The sequence below is a fragment of the Chiloscyllium plagiosum genome, unplaced genomic scaffold, assembly GCF_037043375.1.
Source record: "Chiloscyllium plagiosum isolate Xiang-an unplaced genomic scaffold, Cpla_swu_hap1 HiC_scaffold_19, whole genome shotgun sequence".
Classification (NCBI taxonomy): domain Eukaryota; kingdom Metazoa; phylum Chordata; class Chondrichthyes; order Orectolobiformes; family Hemiscylliidae; genus Chiloscyllium; species Chiloscyllium plagiosum.
The window spans coordinates 52,010,040-52,023,287 of NW_028270157.1; the positions used below are offsets into that span (position 1 = coordinate 52,010,040).

Consider the following 13,248-nt stretch of genomic DNA (forward strand, 5'->3'; position numbering starts at 1 on the left):
CACTTCATTTTGTGGCATTTTGTTATCCTTGTTATGGAGTCATAGAGATGTACAGCACAGAAACTCTTTGGTCCAACTCATCCATGCTGACCAGATATTCTAAACTAATCTAGTCCCATTTGCCAGTATTTGGCCCATATCCCTCTAAACCCTTCCTATTCATGAACCCATACAGATGTCTTTTAAAATGTTGTAACTATCTGCCTCCACCACTTCCTCTGGCAGTTCATTCCATACATGCACCGCCCTCTGTGAAAATGTTGCCCCTTAGATTCCTTTTATATCTTTCCTATCTTACCCTAAACCTATGCCATCTGGTTTTGGACTTCCCCCACCTCAGGGAACAAGACTTTGTCTATTTACCCTACCCATGCCTCCCGTGATTTTATAAGCCTCTATAAGTTCTCCCATCAGCCTCCGACACTCCAGGCAAATATTTCTTTAATTTCTTCTGCTTCTTCACAACCACATACAATCACTACTATCTGTGGCAGATGGGTGATCTGTTCTCAGAACTCCACATGTAGGGCAGAAAATTGAACCTGTATTTCTACACTGCAAAGGAACATAGAGTTGAAATTTCGAGAGCTTTTGACATGGAATCTCCTTCAAACAGTTATTCTTAATGTGTATATATTCAAACTCATTTTAAAGATTTCAGGTGTTAGGTTTTTACTGGAAACCTCCAGTATATTTTGGTTTCTGAAATACAATCACCACTCACCAATCCCAGTCCTGCTAGCTAGCAGCCATGCGTATGGATGTAGAGTTTTTGACATTGCAGCACACATAATATCTCCTGACCCATTTTCTGCCCTAGCATGGTTCATTAAAGGGAACACAAGATCAGCAAAGTATTTCTAAAATTCTATCAGTTATATAATTGCATGTTTGCCTCAGAACAATAATTAAATTTATTTTATATGCTTAATATCAATTTACGTTATTTCATATGCATCTGGGAACTAATAATTTCATGTGAAGGTTTGAATTTGAGAAATAGGATCAACCTACAGCAGGTGGACTGCAGCAGTTGAAAAAGGCAGCTTCTGAAGGGCAACCTGGGATAGGCAATAAATGCTGGCCCAGCCAGTGATACCCATGCCCCATTACTAAATTTTTAAAAAGTTCTTTTTGTCTAAATAACTAGCTCTTGATGGTTTGGTTCTACATCAATAAGACAATTGGGTAGAAATTCACTTGAAGTTGTTTCAGCTTCTGGTATTTTATTGGTTTTCTTTATCCTCCAATTACTCACATCCTGTATCCAGAAGAAATCAACTTTTGTGGATATATTGTTCACAGGTGTAAACAGTTATCCTGAACTTCATCCAAGTGGGCATTTGTCAAACATAAGTCCAGATAATGAGAGTTGGCAGGCTGTTCAACTATGAATAGATCAGTAACACTACAGGTGATGGCTTAAGTTGGAGATACATTAATGCTTTTCCTCAGGGTTATATTTCTTTATGATGCAAGTCAGAACATGAAAACATCAATCACCTTCGACAGGAATTCACACAACTCCAGAAACAAAACTTCCATGTAATAACAACTACCTGATGTTCCTTCATTTACACCTCAGTCAGCTACACATTTGCTGAATATGCTTCATTCACCCAACCAGGCAAATTCTAAGCCATTGACATTTGCATCCATAAATTCAATAAAACAACCTCTATACCTGTTTTGAACCAAAAGTGAAGTGAACATACTTCAGTCACAGACATGTAGCTTTTTATCATTCCAAGAAATAGCTTTTGTTTTAAATTATAACAATGGCAGCGAGGTTGACTTAATATTCACAGTCGATTAGCAAGCACTGTAAAGAATCAAAATGTCATTATTCTGTTTTAGCACCCAACAACTCCTCTGTAGCTGAACTAAAGCTGAGTTTGACAAGTTCAACACAAGCTATGAATTCCAACAAAACCAAATGCATAAAGAGTATATATTTTAAACCAATTACCTCTACATAGTCAACAATAGCTTTTCTGTAGATTTCACTGAATATTTGTAGATATTATTACATCCAATTTCTAAGTTAAAATCTGTTGACTATACAAGTATCAGTTGTTACGGAACTCCACTTCTCTAATTTCTGTCTCTTAATGACACAACACATTCAGGAAGCAGTGTAAACTACTGGCGTGAACAACAGTGACGTTAAACAAGGGACAAATAAACTACATGCAACATAGTTATGACTGAACATCAAGTTCCCCTTCTGTAAATTCTGTTCTAGCAGCAAAACAACTTCCCTCTCTTAAAATATCCTTCACCAGGGTATGTCATTACTCACGTTGAAATTCAAGGCTAGAATCAGAAAATGCATGTGATGAGTTCTTCAAATTAGAGTAACATTCCAATCAACCACTTGATGAATTAGCTGTATCCTATTGTTTTTAGTTATTTATTCTCCAAATTTGATATGACTTTCAATAATCAAAGCTTTAGACAGATTTATTATTCAAGAAATGATTATGATGCAAGGAAAATCAGGGATAGAAATCTTCATGAATATAGGATGGGCATATCAGCTCATTGTGAAGGAACCTCTCAGAATTGGACATTTTGTATCCTGGGAACATCTGCTGACCAGTTACATGCAATAGCACGTGCATGTGGAATTTGTGCATGCACAGTACAACGGTAGCCAGAGCTTATGCACAGTGAGCATTCCTTGACCCCTGCTTGATCCTCCAATGCATGAAATGCATTTTGCTGTCATTTCAGAGGAATTATATTGGTGGTGGAGTGAGCTTTTGTGGGGTTAAAGATATGCAAGGGAAAAGTTATGTTGATGGAGAATAGATTTATATGTTAGCTTAATGTGTGAAATGTGATGTGAATTATATAAATAGACTATTGCACAAAAACAAAGCAGTTAACCCAGTGCTCAAATTGTGACTTGTATTGATCCAACAAAGAACAATGCAAAAGGAAGTCTTGGAGGGAGAGAAGGGAAACTTTCTGGAGAAATGTTGCATGCGGTGTATATTCTAATGAGCAAGAAGTGAGTTTGTGCTTAGAATGCAAAACCATGATTAGGTCCTTGACATAAATAGCAATGAAAAAACCTTCCATTCAAAAATATCTTGGGTCAAATAAACACCAGTGGCATGATGAGAAACCTCATAACTTTATTTTTCTCCCAATTGTGTTTCCACTAAACTTGACATTTTAAGTACTTCCACCAGAATTGCCTATCTTCCTAAATTTTTTTCCAATTATTGAAGGATGCTTTTCACGCTAGCAATCCAGAAATGTATGCTCTGTATTTCCATCACCTGAACTTACCATTCCTGAGCCCACCAACATACCTGGTTTGAGGAAGTTGGCTGGCTATTTCAATCATTCACTGCATCTTTAAAGCAACCTAAAATTTCTTCATGTGTTGTCCCTTCCATCATTAAGATCCAAGTGAGAAAAAGAAGCAGACAACAGCTCAGATTTTGTCATAGAAACAATGATGAGTCTATCAACACATCATAATTATGAAGTAAATTGGACAACAATTTCTGGTATGCAGGCATACAGAAATTTGGAAATTCTATCCAGTCTGCTCTAATATTCAAATGCATGAAGGTGTAATGTCGCAATACTTAAGTACTAATTATCCATTAAACACTCCAGAAAGAGGCAGGACATGATTTATTCAGATATAAATTAAATACTAGTGGCATGGTGAGCCTTAATTACCAGCATGTATCTTCTCAAAGCCTGAAAATGTAATTTTAAATGCGTTATGAAAGGGCATAAGTTGGAGCATTGGGCACCAAAATGGCTAGTGTTTAGTCAACACTAGACATTGTGCCACAGGAGCCCCTTAATCAATTTTAAGGTGTCCCTACCTCTGATCTAGGAGGTATGGGTTCAAATCCCATCTGTTCCAGAGGTGCATCATACGATGTCTGAACAGACTAATTAAAAATTTAATTGAAGGGCTCCTCTTGCAAAATGGTAGTGTCTCTACCTTTGAGCCGGGAGGTTTGGCTTCAAATCCCATCTGCTCTAGAGTGTGTAATAACACCTCTCAACAGGTTGATTAGAAAATGTCTTTAAAAACTTGCACATTGATATCATAATTTGTTGCTGTATATATGTTTTTGACAGCTCTGGGACTGCACTAATATCCCACTCAAGATATCATTTAAGGTGCTTGGAACAGAACTGTGCATGGATATTGCAAACCAAAATAAAATCCAAAGCACTACGTAGCTGAATTTCCAGCCCACTGTCTCTATTTCAGCTATGACTGTTTGTTTGAGTTTAGTAATACAATTCAGACATGTGCAACTAAATTGAAATGTCATTCTGTATTTTGTTTCCATTAAGAAATAGATTATTCAAATATATAACCTTTGACTGGGGCTCATGTGGTGCAGTGGTAATATTTCTCCCTCTGGACCAGGAGTCCTGGGTTCAAATTACACCTGCTTTAAGAGGTGTGTAGTAGTATCTCTGGTCAGGTTGATGAGAAAAGATCTATAACCTTTAATTGTACAATAGGGATTGAGCTTGGCTTATGAACCTTAAGGACATTGCATATCTGTTACGAGTTGCTGATTATCATTCGAAGAGTAATACAGCAATTCACAGAAAGGAAGGATTAGTGGTTTATATTCCTCAGAAAACCACAGGAGCTGAACAAAGAAAACTAACTAAAGATTTATGTTTTGGACTGAAGATTCATTCTACAATAAACTGGTAAGTAAAACATAGTAATGGTAGAAGCTCCAAACAGACAAATAAAATAACGGAAGTAAAAATAATATCTTTACAAAGTTAAAAGCTGAATTGTTTGTCAAAAGAGCACCAGCTAGTACATTTTTTGGGGACAACTCATGAGCAGATTACCATCCTGCTGACAGTGCAGAAATAACAATACTTTTATTTCCCTTTCCACTCTCACAGTCTGACTAATGTGACCAAAATGCAACAAACACATTCTGCCTGGTAATGCAAAGAAATGTCATTGGCTCAATTTGTGAGATATAAACAAAGTAATTGTATGTGTTAAAAAATATAACTTTACTGCAAATTCATTCTGCTTCATCAGGTTTTGAAGAGTTTTTATTACACATCATATCTTTATAGAGTATCATCCTTCATCTCCCGACAACGTGTTATTCTAGGCTCATTTACTCATAAGGAGAAAGTGAGGACTGCAGATGCTGGAGATCAGAGCTGAAAATGTGTTGCTGGAAAAGCACAGCAGGTCAGGCAGCATCCAAGGAACAGGAGAATCGACGTTTCGGGCATAAGCCCTTCTTCAGGAATGAGGAAAGTGTGCCCAGCAGGCTAAGATAAAAGGTAGGGAGGAGGGACTTGGGGGAGGGGCGTTGGAAATGCGATAGGTGGAAGGAGGTCAAGGTGAGGGTGATAGGCCGGAGTGGGGTGGGGGCGGAGAGGTCAGGAAGAAGATTGCAGGTTCGGAAGGCGGTGCTGAGTTCGAGGGATTTGACTGAGATAAGGTGGGGGGAGGGGAAATGAGGAAACTGGAGAAATCTGAGTTAATCCCTTGTGGCTGGAGGGTTCCTAGGCGCTTTTCCAGCAACACATTTTCAGCTCATTTACTCATAAACCAACTGTCGTGACTGTGCAGACATTTGAAGAGAATCACCCGAATACCAACGGGCAGACGGAGAGAGATATCTAGGACAGCTGTTCTGAGTCAGGCTTCCTGAGCCTCGCCAAGGAGCACTGAGCAGAAAATTATGGGATTGGCAGAGAGCTCAACCATGATACCTACCTCACCTCCCACCAGGAGAAATGTTAGCAACCATGCCACTGGGCAATTAGACACTTGCCCCTCAAGTGTAGAGTGCTGCAGACAAGTTAAACGAGCTCCTAGTGGGATGTTTACTCCTTACTGGAAGGACTTCTACCTTCTCACTGCCCTGAGGAGGTGTTGGCCAACTCAGCACAAGTCAGCATGGATTTAGTAAGGGAGGTCATGCCTGACAAACCTGTTAGAATTCTTTTGAAGGAGCAACAAGTAGGTTAGACCAGGGAAACCCAGTGGATGTTATCTACCTAGACTTCCAAAAGGCCTTTGAAAAGGTGCCTCACAGGAGGCTGTTGAATAATGTGAGGGCCCATGGTGTTCAAAGTGAGCTACTGGCATGAATTGAGGATTGGCCGTCTGACAGAAGGCAGAGAGTTGGGATAAAAGGTTCTTTTTCAGAACGGCAGCTAGTGACAAATAGGGCCCTGCAGGGTTCAGTGTTGGGGCCGCAGCTGTTCACTTTATATACTAATGATCTGGATGAGGGGACTGGGGGCATTCTGGCGAAGTTCGCCAATGATACCAAGTTAGGCAGACAGGCAGGTAATTTTGAGGAGGTGGGGAGACTGCAGAAAGATTTAGACAGTTTAGGAGAGTGGTCCAAGAAATTGCTGATGAGATTCAATGTGAGCAAATGCGAGGTCTTGCACTTTGAAAAAAAGAATACAGGCATGAATTATTTTCTAAATGGCGAGAAAATTCATAAAGCCCAAGTACAAAAGGATCTGGGAGTGCTAGTCCAGGATTCTCTGAAGGCAAAAGACAAAAGGTTCTAACACTGCATCCTGTGGGACACCACTTGTCACCGGCTGCCATTCTAAAAAAAGAACCTTTTATCCCAGCTCTCTGCCTTCTGTCAGATGGCCAATCCTCAACCTTCTCTAAAGGTTGACTTGCAGGTTGAGTCCATGGTTAAGAAAGCAAATGTAATGTTGTTATTTATCTCAAGAGGGTTGGAATGTAATAGCAGTAATGTGCTACTGAGAATTTATAAAACTCTAGTTAGGCCCCATTTTAGAATACTGTGTCCAATTCTGGTCTCCACACCTCAGGAAGGACATACTGGCACTGCAGCGTGTCCAGCGGAGATTCACACGGATGATCGCTGGAATGGTAGGCCTAACGTACAATGAACGGCTGAGGACCCTGGAATTGTATTCATTAGAGTTTAGAAGGTTGAGGGGAGATCTAATAGAAACTTACAAGATAATGCATGGCTTAGAAAGGGTGGATGCTGGGAAATTGTTTCCATCAGACGCGGATACTAGAACCTGTGGGCACAGCCTTAGAATTAGAGGGGGTCAATTTAGAATGGAAATTAAGAGACATTTCTTCAGCCAGAGTGGTGGGTCTGTGGAATTCATTGCCACGGAGTGCAGTGGAGGCCGAGACGTTAAATGTCTTCAAGGCAGAGATTGATAAATTCTTGATCTCGCAAGGAATTAAGGGCCATGGGAAGAGTGCGGGTATGTGGCGTTGAACTGTCCATCAGCCATGAATGGCAGAGTGGACTCGATGGGCCGAATGGCCTTACTTCCACTCCTATGTCTTATGGTCTTATGCTCTAACTGCAAGGATGCTGACACAGGAGCCCGATGAATCCTGGATCCAGGTAAATACGCAGACCTTAGGCACGTGAGTTTTTGGTAACTTGGGTGGGAGGGGTAAGGGTAGCAATGAGGGGTAGGTTTTAAAGAGTGTGAAGTGTAGGAGGTGACTCCAATGAGCAAGGAACATCCCTGAATTACAACACCTCCCTCCCTTCCTACTGTTTTATCAAGTTCAATTGACCCTTAATAATTTATTTACATATAATTGGTGGGCCCATATGGCTGAACCTGGAGTGCTGTAAAAGTGAAACAAAGAAACAGTCACTTACACCCAGGACCTGATTGGCTCAGTCTACTCCTGGACTGGACAAACCATCCCAACAGCTGAATCTGACTTCATGTTTTCAACCACTTCACTTCAGATGGCGTATCTTCAAGGAAGCCGGGCCCTTTTTAGAGGGCTGTATTTTCATCTTTATACATAAAGTTTATGTTATCTCTATTTTGAACAGTAACTTTGATCAGATGTTTTTTCCTTTATTGATGTCAGTAGTCAGACAGTGAATACCAGTCTGCTATTTAAGCATGAGTATTGGAGTCACTATTTGATCTGGAACAGGAATTCAGGATGTTATTTACCTTCTCACAATCATGGATGTCTACTGCAGCGCTGCAGACTACTCCAGCTGCCGGATTATTAACTCAGCATCAATAGGTAGCAAATCTACATATGTTTCTGATCTATGTTGCTCACATATCTTTCAAAGGAAAATATTCCATGTTCTACATATCCTCCTATCACAGTTAATACTCATAAGAGATGTGCTTTTTTTTTTCAATTTAAGCAGTGATACCAGTGCATTGAAAATATAGAGACAGGATATTCAGAGTCACACTTTCTTGGTTCTTCATCAAATATATTTGAATAAGTTGCTAGGCTTAGCAGGTGGTTTGCAGGCAAGGTTAAAAAGCAGAAGGGAACTCAGGGATTTGCTGTTTGCAAAGACAAAGATTGAAGAATGTCTTGCAGTCCATTTTACTAGCAAAAACAAAGAAGATGAGGCAATTTTATTTCAACAATACGTGGAGACTAAGGGAAAGCAAATGAAAAAGGAGAACAAAATCTGCTGGTGTAAAATGGAATGTGAGTTCATGGCTTTCTTCACTAACCCGCTACCTCTCGACCATCAAACATCACCTCCCACCTGCATCCAGAGTTCATTCTTGTTTCACACCCCAACAGATCTGAAAGCCACCGTATGGATGAAGGAAACTATGTTGTGGGTGTTTTCTGTGCAAAAATAGAGAACACATAACTAACCAAAAGCAAGTAGCAAACAAAGACATGCAACTTCAGCCTGTTCTTGTACTAAATTGTACAGCAACATCTATTTTAGCATTTACTTAGTCTATTGAAGTCCTAGAAGATTAATCTCCCCCTTTGAACTGTTTCATTGGTTTCTTCTTCCTTCAAATTATAAAATAAGAAGGTACATTTTGAAAATGAACGAGAATAAATGCAGTGACATTTTCACTAGCCTGAAGGTCCAAACTTTTTGCTTTAAATAAATGCAGCAGATATGAATTATTAGTTTGCTCAATTGCCCAATAAATTATGACCTTGAGCAGTTAGACTAAACAGAATAAGGTGATTATAGCTCGTTGACTGATATCAGTTAGGACTGTTTCAGTAAAAGGTGAGTGATTAGCCTTTGTGCTTGTGGGCTATGTGGACAGGAAAAGGTCATGGTTCACCATTGCTGATCACTATGCAATGACTCACTGCCATATTGACCCAGATACTAACCCTAAATGAGGATATGATGGAGCTGCAAAGCTCACAAATTCTAATAGCCTGGCTGCACTCACTCTCAAGCTTGTCCCGAAATAGAGGTTGCATCAATGTGGTACAGTAGTAGGCTACACTATGCCACAGAGTGTGGTGCTGGAAACGCACAGCAGGTCAAGCAGCATCCAAGGAGTAGGAGAATCAAGGTTTCGGGCAAAAGCCCTTCATCAGGAAATTCCTGATGAAGAGCTTTTGCTTGAAACGTCGACTCTCCTGCTCCTTGGATGCTGCCTGACTTCCCATGCTTTTCCAGCATCACACTTTCGACTCTAATCTCCAGTATCTGCAGTCCTCACTTTCACCTATGCCTCAGGAAGCATTCAATACTACAAAACGAAGAGAAGAAGAGAAACATGGCAGTGAAATGAAGGTAATTCGAATCCATTCATGTGACTTACGATGATTAAGAGGTACGATTCAAGTCCAAAAAATGAAAGTAAATTTGATTTGTGAAATGGGTGTGACTGGCAGCTTCTCAAAGTGCAACCTCTCTGCTGACAAGCCTCATTGTAAGAAACTTAATTGTAGCATTTTTAGGGTCTTCGCAGTAAAAAATCCCAGTGAACCTCAATTCTGTACCATAACTGAACTATACACAATGTTTATCCTGATGTCCAGGTAACTGGACCAAGGAAATGTCTAGTGCAAAATCCTTGTGCTTGCACCACACCCTCTGGCATCATCTGTCATACTTGAGATGAACTTTGTTCAACTGGGCTCCATGGGGAACTGAGAGTCAAACTGGAACCTGCCTGATTTTTTTTTTCGGTAGCCTATGCTCCCAGTCAACTTGCAACTGAATACATTATTGGCCCTGCATAAATTCACCATAATTAAATTTTAGTTTAAGTAGTACAGCACACTTCAATATACTTACAGCGAATGGGAGTATTTTACATGTTATTACAAGTCTCAAAAAAGCTATCATAAAGTGAAATCCAATAAAGGTGATTTAATACCAAAGGGCTCAATGGAAGTAGGGTGCACTTAGCATTCACCCCTGAATGTCAATGAACTATTTGAGGCAGCACAGTGGCTCAGTGGTTAGCACTGCTGCCTCACAGCACCAGGTTCAATTCCCACCTCGGGTGACTGTCTGTGTGGAGTTTGCACATTCTCCCTGTGTCTGCGTGGGTTTCCTCTGGGTGCTCCGGTTTCCACCCACAATCCAAAGATGTGCAGATCAGGTGAATTGGTCATGCTAAATTGCCCATAGTGTTAGGTGCATTACTCGGGTAAATATGGGGGTGTGGGGTAGATGGGTTACTCTTTGGAGAGTCGGTGTAGATTTGTTGGGCCAAATGGTCTGTTTTCATATTGTTGGGAATCTAATCTAATCTTTTATGCATCAAACTAGCAATCTTTGGTAGCAAACATCAATACAAATAAGATGGTGGCAATCATCCCAACACATTTCCTGATTATTCCATGTAGGGACAGATTCTGGGATGGGAGGGGTTTTGGCAGTTGATGCAGTCAAAGAAGGGGTCAGTAAGCTAGAAGTTTAATTTAATCGTCCTTCCAGTCCTCTGTGGATTTGTTTTGAACGTTAAGATTCTGATTTCCTTTTCAAAAATTAACAGACAGTTACCAAAATCGCCCTTAATGATGGCCATTTCTTCATTAGTGCTGGTACCTGAAATTTAGAGGATGCATCACTCTGTTTTCATCCTAAACTTGTTGGTTAAGCAAATTAGGATAAATTCTCGAATGTGAACAATACTTTATTATTTTTTCTGTACATCATAATTATCCTTTTTCAATCTGAGGATCTGCCTGATAACTTTTCTACCTAAAAATGAACGTTAACAACATTTCTACCATCTTTCCCAATTAGCCACAAAATTTCCAGTTGTAATAATTTCCCATTGGCCAATAAGGACAAAAGAGGAAATTTGAATAATCTTATACCAGTTGTGGAATTAAGGGGAAGACTATAAATAAGTACAAGTGCTTTTAGATTAGTGAGAAATGTATTAGACACAGATTAAATATTTTTTAAAGCTATTTAAGTCCTCACATTCCAAATATTAAAAGTACCTTTAGTTGCCAATTGTTTAGAAAAAAACAGAAATGTTTCAATGCTGTACTATTCTCTCTACCTCCTAATCCTGAGTTGAAGGAAGTACCAAATGTTTTTAGCAACATTGCACCACTTCCTTATTATAAGTGCAATAACCACGACAAGAGAAGGATGTATGTGCACATGGTGAGTGGAGATTCTGACCTTTTTTTGTTTGTTACTTCTTATAACCTCCGTGAGGTGGGATTATATTGAACAAATCCCTCTTCATTTTGATTGCACCTACATGCATCATACTGGTATTAAATAAACGGCCTGTTTGAATTATAAGTTAAAAATACAATAGAAATTGGACAACATGAGCTGACATGGGGCAGGCAACACCTGTCCTAAATAAGGGCCAGGTAATGACTATTGATAACAAACAGCTATCCATCTCCCTTTATTTTAATTGGCTTCATCACTATAGAGTTCACACTCTGGAGGAGCCTAGCAGGAAAGACAGTGGAACAGCAAAGGCAGCAGTTTCTGGGAGTAATTCAAGAGACACAGCAGAGGTTCGTCCTGAAGAAAAAGAAGCATGGCACAGGGAGGAGGAGGTAACCATGGCTGACTAGGGAGGTCAGGGATAGCATAAAAACAAAAGAGAAAGTATATCCTGTGGAGAAGAGCAGTGGGAAACCAGAGGATTGGGAAGCTTGCAAAGACCAACAGAGGCCAACAATAAAAAAAGAAATAAGGAGGAAGAAGATTAAATATGAGGGTAAGTGAGCCAGTAATATAAAGGAAGACTGTAAGAGTTTCTTTAGATATCTAAAGGATAAAAGAGAGGCAAAAATAGACATTGGGCGACTGGAAAATGATGCTGGACAGATAGCAGTGGGGAACAAGGAAATGGCTGAGGAACTGAATAATTATTTCACGTCAGCCTTTATGGTGGAAGACACAAGTAATATCCCAAATATTCAAGAGAGTGAAATATGGTGGCCATCATCAAGGAGAATGTGCTAGAAAAGTTGAATGGCCTGAAGGTAGATAAATTACCTAAACCAGATAAACTACATCCCCAGAGTTCTAAGTAACTGAAGAGATAGCAGAGGCGTTAGTGATGATCTTTCAGGAATCGCTTTCAGAAAAAATTCAGAATCAGGAAGGGCTCCAGAGGATTGAAAAATAGCTAATAGGAGACCCCTGTTTAAAATGGAGTAAAGCAAAAGATGGAAAATTACAGACTGATTAGCCTAACCTTGGTCGTGGGTAAGATCTCAAATCCATTGTGAAGGATGAGATTTCTGAATACCCAGAAGTGTATGGTAAAATAGGCAAAGTCAGCATGGTTTCATCAAAGGGAGGTCATGCCTGAAAAATCTACTAGAATTCTTTGAGGAAGTAACGAGCAGGTTAGACCAAGGAGAGGCAATGGATGCTATCCACCTGGATGTCAAGAAAGCCTTTGACAAGTTGCCACACAGGCAGCTACTGAGTAAGATAAGAGCCCATGGTGTTAGAGGCAAGGTGCTCACAAGGACAGAAGCTTTGCTGTCTGGCTGAAAGCAGGATGGCAGCTGGTGGTGTTCTGCAAGGCTCTGTGTTGAGACCACAACTTTTCATTTTATACATTAATGATGTAGATGAAGGGACTGAAGGTGTTCTGGCTCAGTTTGCAGATGATACAAAGATAGATAGATGGACAGGTAGCATTGAGGAGGCCAGGAGGCTGCAGAATGATTTGGACAGGTTAGGAGAGTGGGCAAAGAATTGGCAGATGGAGTACAATGTGGGAAAGTGTGAGGTAGAAGTACTATAGTAGGAAGAATAGAGGCATGGATTATTTTCTAAATGGGGAGAAAATTCAGAAGTCGGAAGTGCACAGACTCTTGAGAGTGCTAGTCCAGGATTCCCTCAAGGTAAACTTGCAGGGTTGAGTCAGTAGTTAGGAAGACAAATGCAATGATGGCATTTATTTCGAGAGGACTTGAATATAAAAGCAGGGATGCACTTCGGAGACTCTATGGGCTCAGGCCCGGCCACGTTT

General features: G+C 40.1%; 1 protein-coding gene across 11 annotated transcripts in view; it reads right to left on the reverse strand.

Annotated features, from left to right (window-relative positions):
* Positions 1–13,248, reverse strand: part of LOC122559567 (FYVE, RhoGEF and PH domain-containing protein 4) — a 256,121-nt gene that overhangs the window by 102,602 nt on the left and 140,271 nt on the right. Inside the window, exon 3 of one of the 11 annotated variants that reach the window (XM_087997370.1) lies at positions 8,547–8,632. The exons of 7 other annotated variants lie outside the window; for them this stretch is intronic. Coding sequence is in view for 1 of the 4 variants with exons in the window: in XM_087997364.1 (XP_087853490.1) it covers positions 8,512–8,563 (52 nt within the window). In the remaining 3 variants the exon portion in view is untranslated. Of the gene's footprint in view, positions 1–1,969; positions 2,105–8,511; positions 8,633–13,248 lie in introns of those variants that run through there. 3 more of the 11 variants (XM_087997364.1, XM_043709246.2, XM_087997369.1) reach the window with 3 other exon arrangements.